At 45.5% G+C, this 26805-nt stretch overlaps 1 protein-coding gene across 7 annotated transcripts in view; it reads right to left on the minus strand.

Moving 5' to 3' along the window:
- ZNF236 (zinc finger protein 236) overlaps positions 1-26805 on the minus strand; it is a 531150-nt gene that overhangs the window by 383160 nt on the left and 121185 nt on the right. For all 7 annotated transcript variants that reach the window (XM_063923335.1, XM_063923337.1, XM_063923334.1 and 4 more), the window contains exons 5-7: positions 23300-23424; positions 12618-12790; positions 7199-7345 (exon numbers count right to left, since the gene is read on the minus strand). In XM_063923335.1, the coding sequence (XP_063779405.1) occupies positions 7199-7345; positions 12618-12790; positions 23300-23424 (445 nt within the window). The remainder of the gene's footprint in view (positions 1-7198; positions 7346-12617; positions 12791-23299; positions 23425-26805) is intronic.

Below are 26805 nucleotides of genomic sequence, written 5' to 3' on the forward strand. Positions count from 1 at the left end.
GGGCCGTAATGTGAGCAGGAGCTGACAAACCAGCCCTCACATAAGCATGTGCAATCACCATTCTAATCCATCTGGCCAGAGTTTGCTTATGAGCAGGCCAACCACGTTTGTGAAATCCAAACAAAACAAAGAGAGAATCAGATTTTCGAACAGAAGCAGTTCTCTTCACATAGATACGGAGAGCCCGTACCACATCCAAAGACCGCTCTTTGGGAGACAAATCAGGAGAGACAAAGGCCGGAACCACAATCTCCTGATTAAGGTGGAACGAAGAAACCACTTTAGGTAAATATCCGGGACGAGTCCTAAGAACCGCCCGGTCACGGTGAAAAATCAGATATGGGGTACTACAAGACAAGGCACCCAGATCCGACACTCTTCTAGCAGAGGAAATAGCCAGCGAGAACACCACCTTAAAGGAAAGCCACTTAAGGTCAGCTGAACCAAGAGGTTCAAATGGAGGCTCCTGCAACGCCTCCAAAACCACCAACAAGTCCCAAGGAGCCACAGGCGGGACATAGGGAGGTTGGATACGCAACACACCCTGAGTGAAAGTATGAACATCAGGTAAAGTCGCAATTTTTCTCTAAAACCACACCGACAAGGCAGAAATATGAACCTTAAGGGAGGCCAGACGCAGGCCTAAATCTATACCTTGCTGCAGAAAAGCCAAAAGTTTGGCTGTACTAAACTCGGAAGCGTCATAATTGTTAGATGCGCACCAAACAAAGTAGGAATGTCAGACCCTATGATAAATCCGAGCATAAGTCGGTTTCCGGTCCCGCAACATAGTTTTAATGACCCCTTCAGAAAACCCCTTAGCCCTCAAGACGGAAGCTTCATGAGCCACGCCGTCAAAGATAGCCGGGCTAGGTCCTGGTAGACACAAGGGCCCTGAACGAGGAGATCTGGGCGTTGTGGAAGTAGAATTGGACGCTCTGACGATAGGCCCTGCAGGTCTGAGAACCAGTGCCGTCTGGGCCACGCTGGAGCTATGAGAAGCAGATTTCCTTTTTCTTTCTTGAACTTCCGAATTACCCTGGGCAGGAGTGACACCGGAGGAAACACGTACGGCAGCCGAAACCTCCACGGCACCGCCAGCGCATCCATGAATGCTGCTTGAGGATCCCTTGTCCTTGCTCCGAAGACCGGAACCTTGTGATTGTGTCGAGACGCCATCAGATCCACGTCTGGAAGGCCCCACTTTTCCACAAGGAGTTAAAACACTTCTGGATGGAGGCCCCACTCGCCGGCATGCACGTCCTGACGACTGAGAAAGCCCGCTTCCCAATTCAGGACTCCCGTAATAAATATTGCCGATATGGCCGGTAGATGGCGTTCCGCCCAACGTAGAATCCGTGAGACTTCCTTCATTGCCAAACGGCTTAGAGTGCCGCCTTGATAATTTATGTAAGCCACTGTGGTGGCGTTGTCCGACTGTACTTGAACAGGACGGTTCTGAATTAAATGCTGGGCCAGGTTCAACGCATTGAAGACCGCCCTCAATTCCAGAATGTTGATCGAGAGGAGAGATTCCTACTTGGTCCACCGACCCTGAAGGGAGTGTTGCTCCAGCACCGCGCCCCTACCTCTTAGACTGGCATCTGTTGTCAACAGCACCCAGTTGGATATCCAGAAGGGACGGCCCCTGCACAATTGTTGGTCCCGAAGCCACCAGTGTAGCGACAGACGGACCTCCAGAGTCAATGAGATCATGTGAGACCTGATCCGGTGAGGCAGGCCGTCCCACTTGGCTAGAAACAGCCTCTGGAGGGGGCGAGAATGGAATTAAGCATACTCCACCATGTCGAATGCTGATACCATGAGGCCCAGCACCTGCATTGCCGAATGTATCGACACTTGCGGACGAGAAAGGAAGCAACGAATCCTGTCCTGAATCTTCAGGACTTTCTCCTGAGACAAGAACAACCTCTGGTTGTGAGTGTCCAACAACGCTCCCAGGTGCACCATGCTCTGAGCAGGGACCAGGGAGGATTTCTTCCAGTTGATGAGCCACCCGTGGGCTTGTAGAAGCTGGACCGTCATATCCAGATGACGCAGGAGAAGATCTGGGGAATTTGCCAGGATTAAAAGTCGTCCAGATACGGCAGTATCCTGACCTCTTGACGGCGAAGTACCACCGTCATCACCGCCATAACTTTGGTGAAGACTCGCGGAGCCGTTGTTAAACCAAAGGGTAACGCCCAAAACTGGTAATGTAGGTTGCCAATAGCGAACCTCAGGTATTGTTGATGTGACACTGCTATAGGAATATGCAGGTAAGCATCCTGTATGTCCAGGGAGACCATGTAGTCCCCAGGTTCCAAGGCCAGAACTATAGAGCGAAGGGTTTCCATACGGAACTTGGAGACCTTCACAAACCTGTTCAATGCCTTGAGGTTGAGAATGGGCCGGGAGGACCCATTCGGTTTCGGGACTAGAAACAGCGGAGAATAGTACCCCCGGCCTCTCTGAGCAAGAGGCACCTGTACTACGACTCCTGTATCCAGGAGGGTCTGTACCACCGAGTGTAGAGTTTTAGCCTTTATCTGATCCAAAGGGACGTATGTCTGGCAAAATCGATGAGGGGGTCGGTATTTGAAGACTATGGCGTAACCTCGAGTCACGACTTCCCGTACCAGGCATCTGAAGTGGTCTTCAACCATTCCTGGGTATACCCTAGAAGCCAGCCCCCCACCCTGGGATCCCCCAGGGGGAGGCCCGCCCCGTCATGCAGCAGGCTCTTTTGAGCTTCGGCTTACCAGGTTTGGAAGTGCGGGCCTGCTTATGGTACGCCTGACCTTTTGCTTTACCTGTAGGACAAAAGGGGCGAAAGGACGTACCTTTAACCTTCGACACAGAAGGAGCGGTATTAGGCAGACAGGCAGTTTTGGCAGTAGCCAAGTCAGCCACAATCTTAGTTAAGTCCTCCCCAAACAGAATATCTCCCTTGAAAGGGAGTACCTCCAGGGTTTTTCCAGATTCCAGATCCACAGACCAGGATCTCAGCCACAATATCCAGCGAGCCAGGACTGACGTAGTAGAGGCCTTCAATAGTATATAGAGAAAAAGAAGAAGGGTGCGCTATCAATAGCAGCTGGTATAAGGGGTGGTAAATCCCCTGGTAAGTAAATATAGAGAAAAAGAAAAGGTTTACCAGCGCTGGCTGATCATGTATAAATGATAAATACTATATATCCGAAATGCTTAGTGAATAAAAGACCACATTTATTCCACATATAAAAACACATAAGAATCAAAGAATAAAATTAAAAAATAGAGATTAAAAATTGCCACAATATGCCTGAGTTGATGATTTAGATGTCCATATGAACGGCTAATGACACTTGGAAAGGACTAATGTCACTGGAAATGTCCATCACTAATCGGTTAATTTGCATAAAGCCGATAATTTGCCGGTATGAGGTATTTACCAGTGATCCTGGGTGCAGATTTTGTCCACCTAATATATGGCTGGGTCAAATTTCCTCCTTATCGTAAGGAAAAAGGTCCAGAATGGGTGGATGCTGCAGTAGAAATGTCCAATGATGGTATACCAGAGTGTCAGATGAATGCCAATGGTGGTAATCGATGTCAAGGCAAGCAAAATAGCTCAACGCGTTTCTCTGGTTTATATGATCCAGCTTCCTCATTTATTTAGATATGCGGGTTTCTGATCACATGATTCATCCAGCCGATTGGGTTATCACGTGATAAGTTGATACTCTTTGCGCTGCACCAACCGGGACATATTAGACCCGCGGATGGTTGTTTCCTGTATAAGAAGGGAACATTTATTTAGATGTGCGGCGTTCCGATCACGTGGTCTATACAACTGACTGGTACCACGTGATTGGTTGATACTCTTTGCACTGCACTAACCGGGACATATTAGACCCGCGTACAGATGTCCGGTCACGTGGCGCACACACAGGTCTCCTGGTGCGTCACCGGACCGGACATAGAGTAACAGCCTAAACTTGTTGCTTGGTAACCACCTTTGTTTGGAACATGTGAGGAATACCACGATACTAACCGTATTGTTCTATTGGACGGAGTTCCGGTCACGTGACTACTCTAATCATGTGATCAGCTTGTGTTTTAATGTTATGTAATCACTCATGTGTAATTAATCATGCCACTCAAATCAGGTATAAAAGGGCTTTATACCAGCCACTACATTACTTGCTCCTGAGGAAGCTGGATCATAAAAACCAGCGAAACGCGTTGAGCTATTTTGCCTGCCTTGACATCGATTACCACCATTGGCATTCATCTGACACTCTGGTATACCATCATTGGACATTTCTACTGCAGCATCCACCCGTTCTGGACCTTTTCCCTTACGATAAGGAGGAAATTTGACCAAGCCATATATTAGGTGGACAAAATCTGCACCCAGGATCACTGGTAAATACCTCATACCTGCAAATTATCAGCTTTATGCAAATTAACCAATTAGTGATGGACATTTCCAGTGACATTAGTCCTTTCCAAGTGTCATTAGCCGTTCATATGGACATCTAAATCATCAACTCAGGCATATTGTGGCAATTTTTAAATTTTATTCTTTGATGTGTTTTTATATGTGGAATAAATGTGGTCTTTTATTCACTAAGCCTTTCGGATATATAGTATTTATCATCTATACATAATCAGCCAGCGCTAGTAAACCTTTTCTTTTTCTGTAGTAGAGGCCTTGGCTGCTAGGATACCGGCATCAGAAGCCGCCTCTTTAATATATCGAGAAGCTGTGACAATATATGACAAGCATGTCTAGCATGGTCAGAAGAGATTTCAGCTTCTAACTCCAAGGCGCATGCTTCAATAGCGTCTGCAGCCCATGTAGCTGCAATAGTGGGCCTTTGTGCAGCACCCGTGAGGGTATAAATCGCTTTCAGACAACCCTCCACACGTTTATCCGTAGGCTCTTTTAGAGACGTGACGGTAGTGACAGGTAGAGCTGAGGAAACCACCATCCTAGCCACATGCGAGTCTACTGGAGGAGGCGTTTCCCAATTTTTAGACAGCCCTTTCGCGAGGGGATAGCGAGCCAGCATCTTCTTTTGAGGCACAAACTTCGTACCCGGGTTTTCCCAGGGTTCCTGACGTATATCCACTAGGTGGTCAGAGTGAGGTAAAACTTGCTTAACCACCTTCTGACGCTTGAACCTATCTGGTTTCTTAGGAGGGCCGGATGGCTCGGGATCATCCGTAATCTGCAGAATTAACTTAATAGCCTCCAAAAGATCAGGAACATCCACATGTGAACTACCCTCCCCATCAGCCGTATCTGAGTCAGAACCTGTGGGGTCAGTAAATGTGCCGTCTTCATCAGACGAGGTGTCAGTGACAGCAGTGGATTGTGAGGAGATAAGCGCTCGCTTAGAGGACCTCTTGGACTTAGGCGAGCGTAGGTCAGACTTTTTAGTAGTCAAGGACTGGTTCAACTTCTTTAATTGAGCAGATAATTTGTCCGCCCACAGCGGGTTAGCTGCAGGGACCACATACGGTCGTACCGGCATTGGGGGTCCCATAGGGGGAGTTAGTTTATGAACTAGCGTATGTAGAAGCGTGGAAAAAGCGGCACACGGTGGGTCAGTATGTGCCTCCGTTGCCACAGTCCCACTGGGGGGCAAGGAGCCCCCAGAACCAGAGCCCACAGCTGCTATATTCTCCTCATGTGGCCCCATGGCGTCAGCAGTGTGTTCAGCCCCAGAACCGTTACCCTCAGAAGCAGACATGATAGAACTTGCAGTATGAGGTTAACACAGTACAATTATCAGCAGCACTATATCTCTGAACCCAAACCCCATGCGCAGTGTAGTCAGCACTAGCAGAGATAAAGGAGAGATATGGTGACTAAATCACAGAGAAAAATACGTAATACAGTATATCTTTGTGAAAATCCTATATTAGATAACACCTGACGCACCAAGCCCCCTCAGGTTATGGAATATAGGGATAGCAGGTTGAGTGAAAGACACGAAATGGACACCACTCAGCTATCAAATGCACACACAGAAAGTCACAGTTTGTACAATGCAGAGGTTATTACTGACAATAATACTGCACTGGACTAGCTTATACAGCTATATAACAATAGATATAACAGTACACAGTCAGAACTGGATGTATATCACAGGGTAATTGTACTATAAAACCCTGACTAAATGCACTCTTTCTTAACTATCACTGTCTAAAAAGGCAGGTAGAATACTTAAGTGTCATGTAAAGGCACAGCGCTGACAACCAGGCGGCTTTACATAGGAGGATTTGCCCAAGCAGGCCCAGGAACAGTGAGCTCAGCTGAGGGATAATGGCGCCGCAGACACTGACAGGGAGTGAGGAAAAGACAGATATGCAGCTCCAGGGTGGGAACACTTGCTAGAAATGGCGCCCTGGGGCTAGGGGAGGGGCTTCAGGTCTAAGCCTTATCCCCTCTGCTGGCAAAACCATTGGGTACTGTGGGCGATATAAGAATTGGTTTAGAGAGAAAACCTGACCTGCGCCCATGCCCTGGTGATCTAGTGGGATCGCCTGTATCCACAGTATCCACCGCCAGCGCGCGCGGCCCGCCTCCCACTGACCGCGCCGGATCGCGATAAAGACCGGGTCCCGCAAGCGGGACCCACTTACCACCTCCCGAAGCGCGGCCACGCGATCCTGGAGAGCCCCAGCCGTGTGTGTCTAACATGAAGAAAACTGGAGCCTCCGCTGTAGGTACCCGGCAACCAGGGCTCGGGAGTGTACAGTGCCGCTGGGGAGAGCTGAAGCTGCAGCAGTGAATGTCACAAGACATTTACCACCGCTGCTGCCCTTGAAGTTTTCACTTTTTACCTCATAAAAAGCTTTTCTTAGGGCTGCCTGGAGCAGCCCCTCTGTTCAGTGCCTGCTTACTGCAGCACCAACTTACAAAACTGAGCTCCTGTGCTGGGAGGCGGGATGATATAGGAGGCGGCGCTGTGCATTCTGGGAACAGTCAAAGCTTTGAGCCTGTTGGTGCCTCGGATCAAGATCCTATTCTACACCCCATTGTCCATTCCTTGTGGAGCCCCATTGTCCATTTCTTGTGGAGCCCAGTGTACCCCGCAGTAGAAATATGTGTTTTTCACTAGCTACAATCTACCCATCTGTAAAGATACATGTTCTACACTAAAAGACATACATTTTAAAGTGTCTGAACATTTGAACTTACTGTGGTCAAGTGTGAATCTGGTTCAGTGGAGGATGGTGTAGTCTGTGACCCCAAAACATGCATTTTGCTAATATGAGTATTGAGACTGCCAAGGCTTTTGAAAATGCAGCTACAATCTGTGCAGTGATATGTAACTCCATTCTTCACCTATACATGTGGATGAAAGAAACAGAATCATATACAGAGAATAGCAAGACAACAAGGTGTAGCGTAATCAAAGAAGAAGAAACACAAACATTGTTTCTGGCAAAAACTGAATTATTATACAATTAGGGTAATGGAAATATAAGTAGTTCTACAGTCTAGAAAGCAAATATTTTGGAATCAAGAAGACTGTATAAGATTTTTATTTCAATCTCTCCATAATCTTGGTAGGGATCCGGCCAGAATCCCGGCATCTGGAATACCAATGCAGGAAACCCAACACTGGTCAGAATGTCAACACCAGGATCCAGACATGGATCAAAATACCGGGGCCGGAATACTGTCAGCATCCCGAACGCAAGTATGCCAGGTCTCCTTAGGTTCAGGACAGGTGTCGGGATCCTGTGCGTCGGGATGACTCTGTCTATATTCTGACCGCCGGTATCCCAAGCATCGGGATCCTGATACCATCCCTGTTGGTGCATATCTGGTCAGATTTGTTCGTTACACTATGTGTAGAGATGCTATCACAAAATAGTTAGCCATACTGAAATAGCTCTTACTTAAATACTACAATACCCACAAATACTTCACATTTTTGCAGGGCCAGTTAATCTCAGGCTTATATAAATAAATAATTCATTACACAGAATTACACAAACAATGGCAGGGCTTCATTAGTGCCCACTAGGATAGAATATAGGACAAATGGATCAAAACACTTCTGGAATACTTACTAGGGGTTCACTATGATATGCCGGCGGTCGGGCTCCCGGCGACCAGCATACCGGCGCCGGGAGCCCGACCGCCGGCTTACCGACAGTGTGGCGAGCGCAAATGGGCCCCTTGCGGGCTCGCTGCTCTCGCCACGCTATTTTATTCTCCCTCCAGGGGGGTCGTGGACCCCCACGAGGGAGAATAAGTGTCGGTATGCCGGCTGCCGGGATCCCGGCGCCGGTATACTGTGCGCCGGGATCCCGTCAGTCGGTATACTGAAGATCACCCACTTACTAGGACACTGAATAGCAGCAGGTACCAGTGTTCTCCGATTCCCAGTTGTTACCTCACCCAAATGGTCACTGACTGTCACTTTATGATTAAAACCTCTGTGATCGAAGTTGCAAGACCATCACAGCATTAGTCGCTTTCACTCCTCCCCCCCCCCCTTCCCCAAAAAAAAAAAAAAACGGGTTTGCGTGCATCTCAGGATCAGGACCCAAGACGTCTGCAGTAGGCTTATGGGACATATAGATACACCTTTTTTAAAAAGTCATCTTTTAAAGGCACAACGTATCATACACTATTTTGTTGCTCCCCTTCAACATCTGTGGCAAAGGTACATGATTTAACAATTGCAAAATTGTCATCTATCTCACGCCCCCCAACTATACCTCTCTCTCTCTCTCTTCTTCTGCTTATACTAGCTGGTGACATATCCCCAAATTCAGGTCCCATCCACATACCACGCTCGCATTCAGCTGAATCACAACGGAATATAAATCCAACAAACCTTATCAACATCACAGTCTCCCATCTCCCTTCAAGTCACTAAAATGTGCTTTACGGAATGCACGCTCTGTTTGCAACAAATTAACATCTATCTATTCATTACCTTTTCATTGCAAAAATATTCAATATGCTAGCTAGAATAGAAACATGGCTCACACAATCAGACACTGCCTCCCCTGCAGCATTGTCACATGGTGGCCTCCACTTCACACACACCCCCAGGCCTGGTAACAGTAAAGGAGGTCAGGTTGGAATATTACTGTCCAAATCTTACACACACATTGTTTTACCACCTGTTCCCTCACTCGCATTTACATCATTTGAAGTACACTCTATTAGGATTATCACCCCTTTCTCTCTGCATGTTGCAGCTATCTATCGCCCACCTGGGCAACCCAAAAGTTTCAGGAAGATTTTTCTGCTTGGCTCCCTCACTTTTTTTTCCTCTGACATCTCCACCATCATTATGGGTGATTTAAATATCTCTATTGACAGTCCACAATCTCCCCATGCCTCTAAACTACTCTCTCTAATCTCCTCTCTTGGCCTCTCCCAATGGACTGACTCCCATACTCACCAGGAGCGCCACTGCCTTGATCCTGTATTCACCAGACTATGCTCTGTTTCTGAACTTACTAACACTCATTTCCCTCTCTCAGACCACAACCTTATCACCTGCATGCTCTCCTCCATTACTTCAAACTCAATGTCCCTGAAGTCTACCAAGCTGCCCCAAACCTGCAGAAATATTAAGGCTATTAGTTTTCAACAACTATCTACCTCACTGCAACCACTGCTCTCACTAATTTCTACATTCACCTCTCCTGAGACTACTGTGTCACACCTTAACCAAACTCTAGAAACAGCACTTGATGAAGTGGCTCCAGCTACCCATCACACTACACGTAGACTTAGATGTCAACCGTGGCACTCTAAATACACTAGACACCTACAAAACCTCTCACGTAAAGTAGAACGTCAGTGGCGTAAATCTCATAATTCAAGTGACTTTCTCACATATAAGACCGTGTACCACCCTTATCGTAATTCTCTGGACACTGCCAAACATAATTCCAATCTCTCATCTCTGCTCAAGCCTCTAACCCCAAGTGACTTTTTAATACATTTAAATCACTTCTTGTCCCTCCCTCACCCAACCCACCAGCCACTATCAGTGTGCAAGGTCTTGCTTCCTATTTCAAGGACAAGATTGACAAGATCCTGCTCAATTCCCTGCCTGAACCCTCTAACACCTACTCTTCATTTGATCCTACAAATGAAGATGAAGTATCTGCACACTTTTCATTTGCCTACTCTACCGCCTCTCCCCTTGACTCTATACCCTCACAAATTAGTAAAGCTCTGTCTGCTGTGCTGATCCCAACCTTAACTAAAATCTGTAATCTCTGTCTACTGGTATCTTTCCTTCTCTGTTCAAGCATGCAGTGATTACTCCGACTCTGAAAAAACAAAACACTGACCCTAACTCTCTCTCAAACTACCGTCCCACCTCTCAGCTCCCATGCCCCTCCAAGCTACTTGAGACTTGCCTACACTCGCCTCACACACTTTCTTAACTCACACAGCCTACTGGACCCACTTCAGTCAGGATTTCCTGCCCAACACTCCACAGAGACAGCACTGACTAAGGTAGTGAATGATTTGGTCACTGCTCAATCTAAAGGCCATTACTCACTACTTATTCTCCTTAATCTCTCTGCTGCTTTTGGCACTGTTGACCACTCTCTTCTCATACAAACACTACAATCCCTAGGTATTCAGGACACAGCCCTTTCTTGGTTCTCATCCTACCTATCTAATCGCTCCTTCAGTGTTCGTTTCTCTGATTCCACATCCTCTTCGCTACTTCTCTCAGTTGGAGTACCGCAAGGCTCAGTCTTAGGTCCTCTGCTTTTCTCTATCTATACCACATCTCTTGGCAAACTAATCAACTGTTTCAGATTTCAGTACCATCTGTATGCAGATGATACTCAAATCTACCTATCCTCCCCAGATTTGTCACCATCTGTATTGGGCCGTGTCACTGAATATCTTTCTGCCATTTCCTCTTGGATGACATCTCGCCACCTCAAACTTAATATTTCCAAAACAAAATGAATTATATTTCACTGGCCAATAGTAGTTACCAACCTGATATCTCGATCACTGTTGATAACTCAGCAATCATCCCTGCCCCACAATCTCGCTGCCTAGGTGTCATTCTCGACTCTGAACTGTCCTTTGTTCCCCACATTCAATCTGTCTCAAGATCTATTTACATTCATCTAAGAAACATGTCCAAAATACGACCATATCTTACACAAGACACAGCAAAAACTCTAATCCATGCTCTCATTATCTCCCGCCTTGATTATTGTAATAGTCTCCTGACCGGTCTTCCCAAATATAGGCTCCCACCACCACAATCCATTTTGAAGGCAGCTGCGAGGCTAATCTTCCTCGTTAGACGTTCATCATCTGCAGATCCGCTCTGTCAGTCCCTCCATTGGTTACCGGTATTCTATCGTATTAAAACCAAACTGCACCAACATACATCTCTTCACTCATCTGAAAATATCTCCCTACCTGACCTGTCCGCTCTGCACAAGATCTACGTCTCTCATCCACACGCATTACTTGTTCACACTCAAAATTACAGGACTTTATCCGGGCTTCACCCACTCTGTGGAATGCCCTCCCATGCACAATAAAACTAACCTGTAGTCTCCAAACCTTTAAACGTTCTCTGAAAACTCTCCTCTTCAGATAAGCCTATCAAATTCCAGACCCACCCACATAACCTTCAGTGCTTCCCTATCTAATTACATACTCTCTGTACAATACACATAACATCACATATCTTGTCTTTCTTTACTTTCACTTCCTCCTGATACTTGGCCAACATTGCTGGGTGATCATATCATACAACCAATTAAGAACCTAGCAATCTGGTGGACCATTATGCAATAGGTAGCATTAATCCTTGTGTATCAATGCCTATTTGCCTATAGATTGTAAGCTTGCAAGCAGGGCCTTCCTACCTCTATGTCTGTCTGTTGTTCCCCAGTTTTGTTCTATTACTGTTGTTCCCCAGTTTTGTTCTATTACTGTTGTTCTAATTGTAACGCGCAACGGAATATGCTGTGCTATACAGGTTGAGTATCCCATATCCATATATTCCGAAATACGGAATATTCCGAAATACGGACTTTTTTGAGGGAGAGTGAGAAAGTGAAACCTTTGTTTTTTGATGGCTCAATGTACACAAACTTTGTTTAATACACAAAGTTATTAAAAATACTGTATTAAATGACCTTCAGGCTGTGTATATAAGGTGTATATGAAACATAAATGAATTGTGTGAATGTAGACACACTTTGTTTAATGCACAAAGTTATAAAAAATATTGGCTAAAATTACCTTGAGGCTGTGTGTATAAGGTGTATATGTAACATAAATGCATTCTGTGCTTAGATTTAGGTCCCATCACCATGATATCTCATTATGGTATGCAATTATTCCAAAATACGGAAAAATCCGATATCCAAAATACCTCTGGTCCCAAGCATTTTGGATAAGGGATACTCAACCTGTATAAGAAACTGTTAATAAATAAATAAATCTGCCAGGCTAAAATGCTGTTCCTGTACACTAGGGCAGCACAATGACAAACAAGTCACAGCTCACGATTCCTATCATTTCCTGCCAAGACTGATCGCAGGCTGAAAAAAAAAAAAAGACAGTAGCTGTTTGGTTATGTGTTTACCTCTGAATGTACCCGTTGTATATGAGACTGAAGATTCCCTTTCTGAGAAAAGGCAGCTGGACAAAAACCACATGCATGAGGCTTTTCCCCTGTGTGTTTGACCATATGGGTTACCAGTGCCCCCTTTTGGTTAAAAGCTTTTCCGCAGAGACTGCATTTGAAGGGTCTTTCACCTGAAACATGCCAAATCAGACATTTTCTTTATATAAACTGACAGTAACAATCTGTATTTATCACAATAAATCTAAACCAGTAGAGGGCATAACAAATTAAATATTCTGCTAATTGGTGTGGATTTATCATATTGGAGTATTCTTCAAGATTTTTTTACGAAACTGCTAATAAACAGATTTATGCGCCTTAGAGTGTTAGAATAGCAGGGACTGCAGAGGCTACTCTTGCTGGGCGAATCTCAGGTCAGACCTTCCATTGGATGCTTGGTCAGAGCAACCATGCATCTTCTGTTGAGCCCATATGCAAAAAAACAACAACATTTGTTATGCAGATAAATATATTTTAAAAAGTTACACGTTTTGGAGAAAACACATTTTGCAAGTGAAACCAGTTTCGTAGAGGTATTTATGCTCTATAAATCAAATGGATTTTAATACCAGTGACCTGGAGGTGATTGTGCATCTGGCAAGATATGATGGGGGGGTTATTTATCAAAGCATGGAGAGAGATAAAGTGGAGAGAAATAAAGCAGTAATCAATTAGCTCCTAATTGTCATTTTTTCAAACACTGCATGTAAAATGAGAGTTAGAAGCTGATTGGCTAGAGCGTTATATCTCTTCACTTTATGTTTGGATAAATATCACCTTAAATGATATTACTTTTTTTTATCCTGGCATGGTTCATATAGAAAAACACATTTATTATAGGTGCACAAATACAAACAAAAGCATTAAAAAGTGCAAATCTAAACCAGAAGCAAACATTGCCCACTTACGGTCATGAATTAAGACTAGGTTCAACCAAGCTAGATTTTAGGGGAAAATGGAGAAATTGTAATTTAGGCGGTCGCCAAAAATGGACTGTAGACTGGACGGTTTTCAGACACTCTTCCTGAAGTGGAAACTTTATGAGGGGAGAAAAAACAAGCACATTTGGGCTACATCAACGGAGATGTTATTGGCAGGCACTTTGGATGTGAGGAAGCTAGACAATTGTGCATACCAGAATTTTTCAAACTCCCATTTACAGCTAAAGCTTCCAAGTAAAATAACAATTATGACATTGCTTTTCTTTATCATCACATGATAACATAAGATCCTGCAGTATTCACAGTCTCTGGTTATGTCTCTAAATCAATTTGTTGTACATAGGATTAAATTAGGGAAAATATTGAATGAAATCCTAAATGCATTAATATAAGCATCCTATTAAACTAAAGAAAAAAAATGAAGACAATTTTAGCATATAGAGAAATCTGATCTTTCTTGAGTATAGGGCGACATCTAGTGGGAGCAACTAGAATTGCAAACATAAGGCAGGAAAACGCTCCTGTAGGACAAGTCACAGTGTTTCATTTGGAGATTAATGACTAATATAAGTGTGTCAGGAGTTCCCTTAATAAAAAAACTAAAAAACACAAACACTATAAAACGACATGACTCAAAGAAAGACTCTTCAGGACAATAAAAACAACTGCACACATTGTATGTGTGGTTCATTTACAAATGTGTATTAGATTTGTAAGATTCAAACGTGAAGTGTAAGACTAACGAGGCCCGCAGTTAATTGCAGCAATTCCCCTGTTTGTAGATGGCTGGGTCAATATCAAGTTTTATTGGTATTTACTTTCATGCAAATGCAAGGGCAGGGGAGGAAAGTGTTACCTTCATCTGACAATGGTTTACTTCCAAACTGAGTCAAACCCTCGGACGTTTGCTTTTATACCTGTTTATATGCATTTTAGTAGTGTCAGGTACAGAAAGTACTAAAATGCATATAAACAGGTATAAAAGCATGAACCTCTATTCCCAGGGTCACAATAGCCACTACTGATGTTAATAACGAGATTTATGGTAAGAACTTACCGTTGTTAAATTTCTTTCTGCGAGGTACACTGGTCTCCACAGGGAATGACATTGGGATGTACAGTAGGATCTTGAACCGAGGCACCAACAGGCTCAAAGCTTTGACTGTTCCCAGAATGCCTTGCGCCGCCACCTCTACAACCCCGCCTCCGTGCACAGGAGCTCAGTTTTTGTTAACCAGTCCAATGCAGTAGCAGGTAAAAGAGACGACAACTGTTAGTAGCCACAGACACCACACTTTCATGACAGGAGAAAGTGTCAGCGGCTAATGCCATACCAACCCAAAGTAGCTAAGTGTGTCAGAGTGGGCGCCCTGTGGAGCCCAGTGTACCTCGCAGAAAGAGATTTAACAACGGTAAGTTCTTAACATAAATCTAATTTTCTGCTGCGGGGTACACTGGGCTCCACAGGGAATGGCATTGGGGATATCCTAAAGCAGTTCCTTATGGGAATGGACGCACTGTAGCGGGCACAAGAACCTGGCGTCCAAAGGAAGCATCCTGGGAGGAAAGGCATAGAACCTTATGAACGTGTTCACTGATGCCCACGTAGCCGCCTTGCACAATTGTTCAAGGGTCGCACCATGGGAGGGCCGCCCAAGAAGGTCCAACCGACCGTGTAGAATGGGCCTTGATGGTAGCAGGAGCTGGAAGGCCAGCCTGTACATAAGCATGTGCAATCACCATTCTAATCCATCTTATCAGGGTCTGCTTGTGAGCAGGCCAGCCACGTTTGTGAAAACCAAAACAGAACAAAGAGAGAATCCGACTTCCTGATGGAGGCAATTCTCTTCACGTAGATACGGAGAGCCCGTACCACATCCAAAGACCGTTCTTTGGAAGACAAATCAGGAGAGGCAAAGGCCGGAACCACAATCTCCTGAATAAGGTGGAAAGAAGACACCACCTTAGGTAAATACCCGGGACGTGTTCTAAGAACCGCCCAATCACGGTGAAAAATCAGATATGGTGACCTACAAGACAAGGCACTAAAATCCGACACCCGTCTATAGCAGAGGCAATAGCCAGCAGAAACAATACCTTAAGAGAAAGCCACTTAAGGTCTGCTGATTCAAGAGGCTCAAACGGAGACCCTGGCAACGCCTCCAGAACCACCGACAAGTCCCAAGGAGCCACCGGCAGGACATAAGGAGGTTGAATCCACAACACACCCTGAGTGAACGTATGCACATCAGGTAAGGTCGCAATTTTTCTCTGAAACCAAACGGACAAGGCAGAAATATGAACCTTGATGGAGGCCAGACGAAGGCCCAAGTGCAGGCCTTGTTGTAGAAAGGCCAAAAGTTTGGCCGTACTAAACTTGTAAGCGTCATGATTGTTAGATGCGCACGAAGCAAAGTAAGAATTCCAGACCCTATGATAAATCGGAGCAGAAGACGGTTTCCGGGCCTTCAACATGGTTGAACGACCGCCTCAGAAAATGCTTTGGCCCTTAAGACGGAAGCTTCAAGAGCCATGCCGTCAAAGCCAATCGGGCTAAATCCTGATATACACAGGGGCCCTGAACGAGGAGATCTGGGCGCTGCAGAAGTAGAAGGGGACGCTCTATCGAGAGACCCTGAAGGTCTGAGAACCAATTCCGTCTGGTCCACGCTGGAGCAATCAGAAGTAGGATTCCTCCTTCTTGCTTGAACTTCCTTATTACTCTGGGCAGGAGTGACACTGGAGGGAACACGTATGGCAGCTGAAAGTTCCATGGAATTGCCAGTGCGTCCACGAACGCTGCTTGAGGATCCCTTGTCCTTGCTCCGAAGACCGGAACCTTGTAATTGTGTCGAGACGCCATCAGGTCCACATCTGGAAGGCCCCACTTGTCCATGAGGAGTTAAAACACCTCTGGATGGAGGCTCCACTCTCCGGCGTGTACGTCCTGATGACTGAGAAAGTCCACTTCCCAGTTTAGGACCCCCGGAATGAACACTGCCGATATGGCTGGCAGATGGCGTTCTGCCCACTGAAGAATCTGATACTTGCCTCATTGCCATGCGGCTTCGACTGCCGCCTTGATGATTGATGTAGGCCACCGTGGTGGCGTTGTCCGACTGTACTTGAACAGGTCTGTTCTGTATTAAATGCTGGGCCAAGTTCAATGAGTTTACCACTGCCCGCAATTCCAGAATGTTTATCGGGAGGAGAGACTCCTCCTTGGTCCACCGACCCTGAAGGGAGTGTTGCTCCAACACCGCACCCCAACCCCTCAGACTGGCGTCTGTCATCAGAAGGACCCAGTTGGAGACTAAGAAGGAATGACCCCTGCTCAATCGTTGGTTCTGAAGCCACCAGCTCAGTGACAGACGGACCTACGGAAACAATGAGATCATTTGAGACCTGATCCGGTGAGGCAGGCCATCCCACTTGGCAAGAATCAGCCTCTGGAGAGGGCGGGAATGGAATTGAGCGTACTCCACCATGTTGAAAGCCGACACCATGAGACCTAGCACTTGCATTGCCGAATGTATCGACACTTGCAGACGAGATAGGAAACATTGAATCCTCTCCTGAAGCTTCTGGATTTTCTCCTGAGACAACAACCACCGCTGGTTGTGAGTGTCCAACAACGCTCCCAGGTGCACCGTGCTCTGAGCAGGGACCAGGGAAGATTTCTTCCAGTTGATGAGCCACCCGTGGGCTTGCAGAAACTGGATAGTCAGATCCAGATAGCGTAGGAGAAACTCTGGGGAATTTGCCAGGATCTACAAGTCGTCTAAGTGCGGTAGGATCCTGACCCCTTGACGGTGGAGTACAGCCGTCATTACTGCCGTGAACTTGGTGAAGACTCGCGGAGCCGTGGTCAATCAAAAAGGCAACGCCCGAAACTGGTAATAGAGGTTGCCAACCGCAAACCTCAGGTACTGCTGATGCGACACTGCAATGAGAATATGCAGCTAAGCATCCTGTATGTCCAGTGAGACCATATAGTCCCCAGGCTCCAAGGCCAGAACAATAGAGTGAAGAGTTTCCAAACGAAACTTGGAGACCTTCACAAATTTGTTCAAGGACTTGAGATTGAGAATGGGCCGGGAAAACCCATTTGGTTTCGGGACTAGAAACAGCGGTGAATAGTATACCTTGCCTCTCTGAGCCAGAGGCATCTGTACTACCACTCCTGTGTCCAGGAGGGACTGTATCACCGAATGAAGAGTCTTTGCCTTCACCTGATCTGAAGGGACGTCTGTCAGGCAAAATTGATGAGGGGGACGATTCTTGAAGGATACGGCGTAACCTCGAGTGATGACTTCCCGTACCCAGGCATCGGAAGTGGTCTTCAACCATTCCTGGGTAAACCCTAAAAGTCGGCCCCCAATCTGGGATCCCCCAGAGAGAGGCCCACCCCGTCATGCGGCAGGCTTGTCTGTTTTGGAAGCAGGCTGACGGGCTGCCCAGGCCCATTTGGGTTTGGCCTTATTGGGTTTGGAAGTGCGAACCTGTTTTGGGTACACCTGATCTTTTGCTTTCCCTGAAGGACAAAAGGAGCGAAAAGAAGTACTCTTAGCCTTCTAAGGAACAGTACTAGGAAGACATGCTGTTTTAGCAGACGCTAAGTCAGCCACTATCTTGTTGAGATCTTCTCCGAAAAGAATGTCTCCTTTGAAGGGGAGTACCTCCAGGGTTTTCTTAGAGTCCATGTCCACAGACCAGGACCGTAACCAGAGAATTCGGCGAGCCAAAATGGATGTAGTAAAAGCCTTGGCAGCCAGAATACTGGCATCAGAAGCTGCCTATTTAATGTAATGAGACGCTGTAACAATATACGACAGGCATTGTCTAGCATGATCAGAAGCATTGGAATGCAACTCCGCCTCCAGCTCCTGAGCCAACGCTTCCACAGCTTCTGCAGCCCATGTTGCTGCAATAGTGGGCTTATGCACCACACCGTTTAGGGTGTAGATTGCCTTCAAACAACACTCCACACGCTTGTCCGTCGGCTCTCTCAAGGACGTGACGGTAGTTACAGGCAGAGCTGAGGATACTACCAGCCGCGCAACTTGCGAATCCACTGGTGGGGGTGTTTCCAAATTTTTACTAAGCTACGCAGCGAGGGGGTAGCGTGCCAGCATCTTCTTGTGAGGCATGAACTTCTTTCCTGGATTTTCCCAGGACTCCTGACGTATGTCAACTAAATGTTCAGAGTGAGGTAAAACTTGTTTAACCGCCTTCTGACGTTTAAACCTGTCCGGTTTCTTAGGTGCAGTGTCAGGCTCCGGTTCATCAACAACCTGAAGATTGAGCCAGATAGCCTCTAACAAGTCAGGAATATCCACCTGCGAAACAACTTCCCCATCAGAAGCATCAGGATCAGAATCTGTGGGGTCCGTATAAACGCCATCCTCATCAGAGGAGGTGTCTGGGACGTTGGTGGATTGGTAGGAAGTAATTGCCCGCTTAGAGGACCCCTTGGGGTCTTAGGCCGGCGAGGGTTAGACTTTTGAGCAGTCAGTGATTGGTTCAATTGCTGTAACTGATTGGACAGTTGATCTGCCCATGGCGGGTTAACCGTGCGGACCATAAGCGGTTGTACCGGCACAGGAGGTCCCATAGGGGGTGTTAGTTTAGTTACTGGCGTATTCAATAGTGTGGAGAAGGTAGCCCAAGGTGGGTCATTGTGCACCTCTGTTGCTACAGTCCCACTGGGGGGCAAGGAACCCCCAGAACCTGAACTCTCAGCTGCTATGTTATCCTCAAATGTGTCTGCAGCGTCAACACCACGCAATGTGGGATCAGCCCCAGCTCCGTTGCCCTCTGTAGCTGACATAATCAAAAGCTCAATGCAAGGCAACACAGTATAATATCAACAGCACAATACCTGACAAGAACCCCCTGTGGAGTGTATCAGCACAAACTGGGAATTCAAGAGATATACGGTGACTAAAAATCACAGAGAAAAATACACACCGAGTATATCCTGTGAACTGCCTATATTATGATAAACCTGACACACTTAGCCCCCTCAGGTTATAGAATATAGGGATAGCAATCTGAGTGAGAGACATGAAATGGAGGTCACACAGCAGCTATATGCACACACACAGTCACAGTTTGTACAATACAGGAATTATGACATGCAATAAAACTGCACTGGACTAGCAATACAGAGTAGTACTATGTATAGCTATACACTTAATAGATATAACAATGCACAGTCAAGACTGGATGTATATCACAGGGTATTTGTACTAAATAACCCTGACTAAATGCACTTTTTCTTAACTGACACTGTCAGCAGACATGTAGAATACTTAAGTGTCCTGTAAAATGCACAGCGCTGACAGGCAGGTGGCTTTACAGAGGAGGATTTGCCCAAACAGTCCTAGGATCAGCTCTGCTTGCTATAATGGCGCCCAAACGCTGACAGGGAGTGAGGGAGAGAGGGATATGCAGCTCTAGGGCCGGAACATTTACTCTAAATGGCGCCATGGGGCTGGGGGAGGGTCTACAGGTCAAAGTCTTATCCCCCTGCTGGACTTCACCACCGGGTACTTGGGGCTTAATAAAACTGTTTTATAGAGAAAAAACGACCTGTGCCTATGCCCTGGTGGTCTAGTGGGGGTCCCTGTACTACCACAGTGTCCACGCCAGCGCGCGGGGCCCACCTCCCAATGGCCGCGCGGGATCGCGATTTACAGCAGGTCCCGTCGAGGAGATCCCTTCCTGAGTGCGGCCACGCGATCTGAGAGAGCAGCGGTCATGTGTGACTAACTTGGAAGAAAACCGGAGCCTCCGCTGTAGGTACCCGGCAACCAGGGCGCAGGAGTGTATAGCGCCGCTGGTGGAGGTGATGTAGCTGCAGCAGGAGATGTCTGACTGACATCTATCACAGTCAGTGTCTCTGCTGAAGCCCTTGAAGTCTTCAATATTCTTTAAAAGCTTCTCTCAGGGCTGCTGGAGCAGCCCCCCTGTTAAGTGCCTGCTTACTGCGTGGCACCAACTACAAAACTGAGCTTCTATGCACGGAGGCGGGGTTATAGAGGAGGCGGCGCTAGGCATTCTTGAACTTGTTGGTGCCTCGGATCAAGATCCTACTCTACATCTCAATGTCATTCCCTGTGGAGCCCAGTGTACCCCGCAGCAGAAAGAGCTTGCGCAGTATTCCATCTGCATTCTGGTCAAAACGTAGAAATGTAAAAGATTTGGCTTTGGCGGACATACAGAATTTATTTTAGGATTCACTAGCACTCTGCAGCAATTATGTTTTACTTCATACTATCAGTTAGATGCTAGTTGGAAAGCAATAACTGTGCTGTTCACTATAGTGGAAACATGGTGAAAGCTTCCTATTCATATCAAGCTATAGAGGACATCCAATCAGCAATTCACCGTTCTGCCAATGTTGACCCGCAGACTCAGACGAAGGTGATTTGTTGGCGGATTGGCAAAATCCTCATAGTAAAATTCCCCGACTTGACGATTCCAATCATTTTTTGGGTAGGAATCATCAAATAAAGGATTTCCAACATGTTGGATTTTGATGATGACCCTACAAACGGGAATTGCTGCAAATAACTGCGGGCCTCTTTAGTCTTACAACTAAACAGTCATTCAGAAGTTCTTAATACTACTGTAACAAACACATTACTGAATGCTGCAAAGTGATTCTTTTCAGATGTGGTTTCATTTGGGCAAGTCTGTCAATTTTATGAAGTTATTGAGAAATCATTGATGAGTTTTACAATGTCAGCCAGAGAATATAAAAAGTGTCAGATGTACTACGGGACTAACACATGGGCCATTATTACTGAAGCCAACAATACTCAGTCGCCTGCGTGATCCTACGGACTGTACTGATAGTATTTTTTGCTTAATGCCTGTGGCAGCTGTATAGTAAAGTGTAGTAATGAACTTAAAGAGACAGATACAGAAAAGTATACAAATTGTTTACAAAATCTATCCCCTTCTACAGTACTTCAGAGGATAGAACTGTTTCTTCTGTTTACCACATAAAACAGACCCTTTTATGTGTTTTAAAAAGTAATTTTATGTAAGGATTCCTCAGATAATCTGGTCATTAAATGCTGTAGATGGTATTTGACAATGATCTCAAGGCCTAATGAATTCATTTTCAGGTCAGTAATGTCCATGTGATGGTCTTTTTGGAAATTTGCATGGTGTGCATTTTTCTTGTACTGAGCAGGACTCATCATTGGGTTAACAATAATCCTCTAAATGTCTGCCTTGCCTCTACTTAATATGTATAATTCGGTAGATGTGTGCAATGCATCCTTTATAGGCATTGTACATATGTTTTAATTTGTCACTATTAGTTCATTATCTCTTTAGGTAAATAACCTTTCGTGAAGCATGCCAGCATTCTCTCACTAGTAAAAACATTCTTAATTGCCTTCTAACATAATAACATATCACGATGTGTCACGCATGGTTTGTTTTTTAGATCTTGGAAACAACGGCAATAACTTAGATCATTACACAACAGCTGGTGGTTCTATGTCAAGTAATAATTAGCAAAGCTCCAAGCTGCCACAGGGATCAATGTGAGCTCTAAGCCACTCAGATGAAACCACCTGTTTCATGTTGGGATCTACATTTTGACTACTACATTACATACACTGAAACATGAATCTTCCGTTATCCAAACGGAAATGCAGATACAATTATATACTAACAAGTCTTTACTGTATTTATATACAGTAGCACTTTTTTCTAAACATCACTTACCATTTTTGCAGGTGAAGCAGCCATCTTGTTTCTGCCCTAAGTAATCATTCTCATCATTCACTACTTACAGCCTAAATTGCTGTAATTACACGGTTTGGAAATATATTTTTTTTAATGGTAACGATGTTTTGCAGTTGGACATATTCAATTACCTGCTGTGTTTACCGCACAGGGAAAGCCCCAGGTTTAACGCCCAGAGCTATTCAATTATTCTGTGGTAAACACACAGGTAATGCGTGTTAACTCTATAGAGCAGTGGATCCCAAACTTTCTCAGTTCATGGCACCCTTATTATCTCAGAATTTTTTGCAACAACCCTAGACCAAGGGATAGATTCAATTAGCGTAGAGGTTCCATTGGAACTTACCATGATTAAATAACACTAGGAAAAACACGGGAGGTTCTCTTAGTAACCTCTTATGTGTGCGGGATGTAGTTATGATCCTGGTGGTCAGCATACCATACCGACGCCAGCATCTGTATGCTGAATCTTCCCCTAAAAATGTCCTAATGTAAGTGCCGGAGTCTGTGAGCACCCGAATGGAGCAATTATTGAATTGCTCCATCTGGTGCCATCAGGTGGCCGCCTGTATGCAAAAACACGTGAATTCCCCCACAGAGGTAAGGAGCAGCATTAACCTTTTATTATATAGGAAGTGTCACAGGGGGAGAAGTACTAAGCCTTGGAGAGTGGTAAAGTGGAGAGAGATAATGATCCAGCCTATCAGGTCCTATGAAAAATGACAGTTAGGAGCGGATTGGTTGGTAGTTTATCTCTATCCATTCCAATGCTTAGTACATCTGCCCAACAGTATGTACACCTTCTTGTCCTTTTTCTACTAGATTATAATGAGGGGAGGGAGGGAGATAGAGAAACACACACATTTATACACAAATGGACATTATTTAGTCAGATCAATAAATGTATACATGCAATGGGAAATCACTTACCTGTGTGTATTCTAATGTGGCGCGTTAACTGACTTGGCTTTTGAAATGTTTTACCACAGTGTGGACAAGAGTATGAGAAGCCACTTCTGTCTATGTTTCTATTGTATGATCTAGTGCTTGTGACTCTGCGAATAAAGAAGAAGGACATTTATAAACTATGCCTAAAAAGCAGCTGATTATGAGTCGCATGCAGATGTGCTCAACGCTGTGTCTTTTGCTAATGCGCTGACTGATTTAATTAATAGTAGGATACCCAGTTCCAGCGCCTTGCAGCGGTGCAGATTAGTCTTGGTGCACACCATTGAAGTCACCATCGAAACTTTAAATAGACCAATGGCAGGTGCAGTTTCTCCACTCGAGTATGGCGTCCTGTGTGAGTGGGTGGGTGTCATTGGATGCAGCTGATTAAAGCATCACACATCTGCTTAGCCAAGCCCTGGTACCTCCCAGGTACACCCACTGAATTCCACGCACTGTGCATCTGATAGTTCCGAGTCTCTGAACACTAACAATCGGGATGCATTCAATGTGAGACTGGGACACAGGCACAGATGTAAAACAACCGCCAACTACGTGCAGTAATCTGTCAGCGACTCAAAATCAGGCCCAGAGCTGCTTCCCACAACACAGTAATACAGGTAGAATTATTATTATTATCCTTTATTTACAAGGAATCCGCAGCACCCATTACACAGTACATAATCAAATAAGCAAACAAGAATATAGCACTTACAGTTCAAGACAATATAGAACAGGTTTAGTAAACCAGGGGTCAGGTGCCATCAAAGGCAGTAAGGAGTATAAGATTGTGTAAGTAAGAAAAGGAAAGGCACATGAGGAAAGAAGTCCCTGCTCTTGCGAGCTTACAATCTAAAAGGTGAGGTGCTAACAGACCGGGGTGACACAGAAGGGGTAGACAGTGAGCATAGACAAGAGGGTTAGGAGGAAAGTTGGCTGGGTTGGTGAAGAAGTAGGTCTTGAGAGCCCGTTTGAAGTTTTGTAGAGAGGTGGAGAGTCGGATGGGGAGAGGTAGAGCATTCCATAGATAGGTAGCAGCACGTGCAAAATCTGGTAGGTAGGAGTGGGAGGAAGTAATCAGTTGGCAGGAGAGACGGCGTGCATTAGCAGAGCGAAGAGGACGGGTGGGAATGTAAAGAGAGATAAGGTCAGAGATGTAAGAGGGAGAAGAGTGGGTGAGGGCTTTGTAGGCGAGTGTGAGAAGCTTTAATTGGATTCTGAAAGGGAAGGGTAGCCAGTGAAGGTCCTGCAAGAGATAGGGGATGTGAATGTAGTATGTTTGGTGAGGAAGATGAGACGGGCAGCAGCATTGAGGATAGAGTGGAGTGGAGAGAGGCATTTTGAGGGAGGCCAGATAGGAGGAGATTGCAGTAGTCCAATCTGGAGAGGGCCAGTGAGTGGATGAGGGTCTTCGTAGTGTCCTGGGTGAGAAAGGATCTGATCCTGGAGATGTTTTTGAGATGGAAATGGCAGGTTTGTGAGAGGTATTGAATGTGTGGTTTGAAGGAGAGGGAGGAGTCAAGGATTACTCCAAGACATCGCACTTGGTGGCTAGAGGAGATAGTTGTGCCATCAATGGATAATGAGATTGTAGGAGGTGAGGTTATGCGGGAAGGAGGGAAGATGATCAGCTCAGTCTTAGACATGTTAAGTTTAAGAAAGCGCTGGGACATCCAGGAGCAGATAGCAGAGAGAAAGTTGGAGATACGAGTGAGGAGAGCAGGGAAAAGGTCAGGGGAGGAAAGGTAGATTTGAGTATCGTCAGTGTAGAGATGATATTTTAAGTCAAAAAAGCTAATGAGCTCACCTAATGAGGATGTGTAGAGAGAGAAAAGGAGAGGTCCAAGAAAAGAACCTTGGGGGACACCTAATGGTAGAGGAAGTGGGGGAGAGGTGGAGTCATGAGAGGAGACACAGAAAGAACGGTCAGAAAGGTAGGACGACAGCCAGGAGAGAGCAGTGTCACGCAAACCAAGTGAGTAAAGGATTTGCAGGAGGAGAGGGTAGTCTACAGTGTCAAAAGCAGCAGAGAGGTCAAGGAGAATAATGCAGAATAATGAGAATATAGTGACACAACATATTTTTGTACAGTGCTGTAACATAAATACTGAAAGTTCTCTATTTTGAGTACTTAAATGCTAGGTTATGAATACATTATTGATAAAGCAACAGAAGTGATCTCAGCAGGAGACAATGTTACTGTGAGTAAGGCTGGAGTTCGGTTTAGCAGGATCAAGGATTTACAAAGATATGACTTTGTTTGGGTTCAGTATGGTATGCCGGCGTTCGGGCTCCCGGCGACCAGCATACCGGCACCAGGAGCCCGACCGCCGGCTTACCGACAGTGTGGCGAGCGCAAATGAGCCCCTTGCGGGCACGGTGGCGCGCCACGCTATTTTATTATCCCTCCAGGGGGGTCGTGGACCCCCACGAGGGAGAATAAGTGTCGGTATGCCGGCTGTCGGGATTCCGGCGCCGGTATACTGTGCACCGGGATCCCGTCAGTCGGCATACTGAAGACCACCCCTTTGTTTAGCAAGTAGCCTAAGGAAACACAAACAGTCTTATTAATGCAAATCCCTCAGGTAGTTAACCTCTGTGTCGGTCCGAATAATGCTGGGCATGCACTATACGATTATCTGGCCGATCCACCAATATCGGCGGATAACCCAGATAATTGTGCACTGTATGTGCGCGACCAGTCTTAAAGTTTCAATCAGTTAGAAATACCGGCTTGTCCAGCATGTCTGACCGATGCAATATTTGAAACGTCAAGTTGGACGCATCAGACAGTGTATTGAATTTCTGCTATAGCTGCCACTATTTGCTAAACAGTATACCTGTAACACTGGCCGACCCATTTCAAGAACGCAAAGGATCTTGATAATGCTGTAAGTGGCCACAGTAGCCAACAGCAGTCATTTGCTAACCACATTTACAAACATGCTAATAAGTAAGCAATAAGTGAGCAACAAATGACATCATTATTCTCTACAGCTTTGAAATCACACTTAATATCTGTGAACAACTTAAAAAGATTTTTAGTGCAATTTGTGCAAAGCAGATAAAAAACCCAGACCAGGGTTTGAGTTGCCATCCAAATATCACAGAGCTAAAATCACCTTATAAAACATAAAATTAAAATATTTCTGTACAAAAATACGTAATTATGGTAGACTTACCGTCGATAACTCTATTTCTCTTAAGTCCACAGTATCCACAGGATAAACATTAAGATATGAGGTAGCGTCAGCGGATTGGCACCACCGATCAAAAGCTTTCGGTCTCCCAGAATGCAACAGGCAGTCCCCTATATCCCCGCCTCCTGGTTCCCAAAGCTCAAGGCAAGACCATCATAGGGGTATATTCAATAAGAGTCGGAAACTGCTGTCTTGTCGGAAAGACGGCAGTTTCTGTCTGGAATAGGTCGGAAGGAGTTCAGAACTATTCAATATGGGCAAATTTTTTCCGACTTGTCAGAATGCTGT

This window comes from Pseudophryne corroboree, chromosome 5 (genome assembly GCF_028390025.1).
Source record: "Pseudophryne corroboree isolate aPseCor3 chromosome 5, aPseCor3.hap2, whole genome shotgun sequence".
Classification (NCBI taxonomy): Eukaryota; Metazoa; Chordata; class Amphibia; order Anura; family Myobatrachidae; genus Pseudophryne; species Pseudophryne corroboree.